Source organism: Anarrhichthys ocellatus, unplaced genomic scaffold (genome assembly GCF_004355925.1).
Source record: "Anarrhichthys ocellatus isolate YVR2014 unplaced genomic scaffold, GSC_Weel_1.0 scaffold55, whole genome shotgun sequence".
NCBI lineage: Eukaryota > Metazoa > Chordata > Actinopteri > Perciformes > Anarhichadidae > Anarrhichthys > Anarrhichthys ocellatus.
The window spans coordinates 691,997-694,439 of NW_022280085.1; the positions used below are offsets into that span (position 1 = coordinate 691,997).

At 49.6% G+C, this 2,443-nt stretch overlaps 1 protein-coding gene across 7 annotated transcripts in view; it reads left to right on the top strand.

Moving 5' to 3' along the window:
* The window catches only part of grin2ba (glutamate receptor, ionotropic, N-methyl D-aspartate 2B, genome duplicate a), a 122,071-nt gene that overhangs the window by 80,752 nt on the left and 38,876 nt on the right, over positions 1-2,443 (top strand). For all 7 annotated transcript variants that reach the window (XM_031870819.1, XM_031870821.1, XM_031870818.1 and 4 more), the window contains one exon: positions 142-334. In XM_031870819.1, coding sequence (XP_031726679.1) covers positions 142-334 — 193 coding nt within the window. The remainder of the gene's footprint in view (positions 1-141; positions 335-2,443) is intronic.

Here is a 2,443-nt window from a genome sequence, read left to right on the forward strand (position 1 = left end):
CCCCTCACCCCCGCTCTTCTTTTTTTTTTTTTTTTCCTCCCCCCCCCCCCCCCCCCCCCCCCCCCCCCCATCTTTCTTCTTTCCGCACCTCCTCTCTGATCCCTCTCTCTCTCTCTCCTCTTCTCGCTTTGTCCACCCCAGGGCTGCTCTCCGTGTCCTATGACGAGTGGGACTACGGCCTGGAGGCCCGCGTTCGCGACGGCGTGGCCATCATCACCATGGCGACCTCCACCATGATGATGGACCGCGGACCTCACACCCTGCTGAAGTCCGAGTGCCACGGGACCCCGGACAAGAAGACCCCCATCTCAGGCAACCCCAACGAAGTGCTCAGGTGAGTGAAGGACGGGATTGTAGAGTCTCACTTGCTACCAGGAAGTGGTGAACTAACGAGTCCCATGATAGAAGATGAGCCGTGTAGTCGTCATCACATGAGGTGGACAGCTAGTAAACAGTGCACCACGTTAGCTGTGTATCTATATAACTTCCCTTTGTTTGCAGCATTGATTAACAATGTGTTGACACATATCTCATATCTGTCTGATGAACGTAAGTGGCTGGTTAGCTTAGCTTAGCACAAAGACTAGAAACGGGGGATAACAGCTAGCCTGGCTCTGGCCTAAGGTAACAAACTCAGCTAACCAGCACATCTAACGCTTATCAAATTGACTCGTTATATCGAGTTGCTAGGCAACAGTTTCCAGAAGATACTGCTCCGCGCCGATAAATAGTCCGACGCATAATCCCCCCCCCCGGAAAAAAACAGGCAATTGTTGCTTTTACACTTTGCTTTTTGTACAAATTGAGCAAAGAAGATAAAACGTGTTATTCAGCGAGCTTTAGAGGAGCTGCCAGGCGGATTCTGTTACCGTCAATGCACCAGTTTGATAATGGAGTGGTGGAGTGGATTCAGGGACGCTGAGGGCAACAAAGGAGATGTTGCTTCTCTAAAGCGGAGAAAAAAAGGCTGCAAGTGTAGGAGCCTTTTATATCGGACTTTGAATATGTATGACTTCAAAGCTGGGACAAAGTTTACATGTCTGTTTAGTAGTTGTTGGCAAAAAATCTATTTATCTACAGCAAGTTAATTGGTATCTGTATCTTTCACATATTCGACAATTGGTGGAGGCATTGTATTGTTTGTGTTCTTCAAAATGAAGACTGCATTTCAAAGTTCCACTTCCTGTTGAATGCTGCCACTTGTCTGCTAAATCATTACAGAATCCGTTATTGTGAGAAACTCTGAGTGCACTGCAGGAATAGCCTTCTTTTTTTGCTGCTTAGCGTGCATTAAAACAAGCTCACTTTTTTTTTGCCCTAAAGCAACCTGCACACATCCCATGATAACGAGCTCTGTGGTGTACAATATGTAATACAGTACGGAGGCCACAGCAGTGGTCTCATTCGTTCACAACTACACTAATGTCTCCACATTTAATGTGGCATGATTTATGGATGCTCAAATGCCACACACAGCAGCTTTAAAAAAAAGGTGCACAGGTTCAGGTGGCGTGGCATCAACACGAGAGTCCTGGTGCGGATCAGCACAACCTCGGACGCAGCAGATGCTGGCGCGTACCCACACACACACACACACACACGCATGCGCCTTCATCCCCTGCAAACTGTGATCATCCTCCCCCCCCATGTAATAATACCCTTCACACACACATAACACCCCTCTTCACATGCCCTCCTTCCTCAGGAAAAATCCGAGCCCACCCCCTCAGCTGTCCGTCTCAGCAGCAGGCCTTTTGAACTGGTTTGCGAGGTGCAGCGTTCGGCGGCGCTTTGCTCCGCGCGCTGCCTAATTGGTCCCAATGGCGTTTCAGTCGACCAACACTGTAGCCCCTGTGTTGTGCTGTGCTCCAGAGCTCAGCACAGCATTATATTCAGGGGCAGTTCCATCCCCTCTGCCTCTCTAAATGTGTGTCGACTGTAGCTGTGTGTGTGTGTGTGTGTGTGTGTGTGTTTTTATTGTGCTAAATAGAGACCGTCAAGGCTAGATGTGTGTGTTTGTGTGTAGGTATTGTAGAGTTTGTGTGTGCTAAGGAGTCTTCTAGGACACCAGTCTGGTTTCCTACTCAATGACATATCACAAACCCTCTGGCAGTGACTCACACTTGTATTCAGACGGACACCAAAGTCTCTTTCTGCCCTCCAGAAGTTTCCACGCTCACAGGAGGAAGCAGACACCTGCCGCAGACGCGCACCTTTTCGGATTTGTCCTGCTCGTGCTCCGAGCTTAACCGCATCCCCGCGCTAAGGCAGCGGAGCTTTGTTGTCCATCCAAGTAAACTCTTCAGATCTCATTTCAACCCCCGCGCGTTGCTTGTCCGCTCCTTTCTGAAGCTTTGCATTTGATTCACCGCTGCTCGCCGCTTCCGAGATAACGGTGGAGTTTATGGCAACCGCTGTTGCTCCAGAATTCAACCCCCCCCCC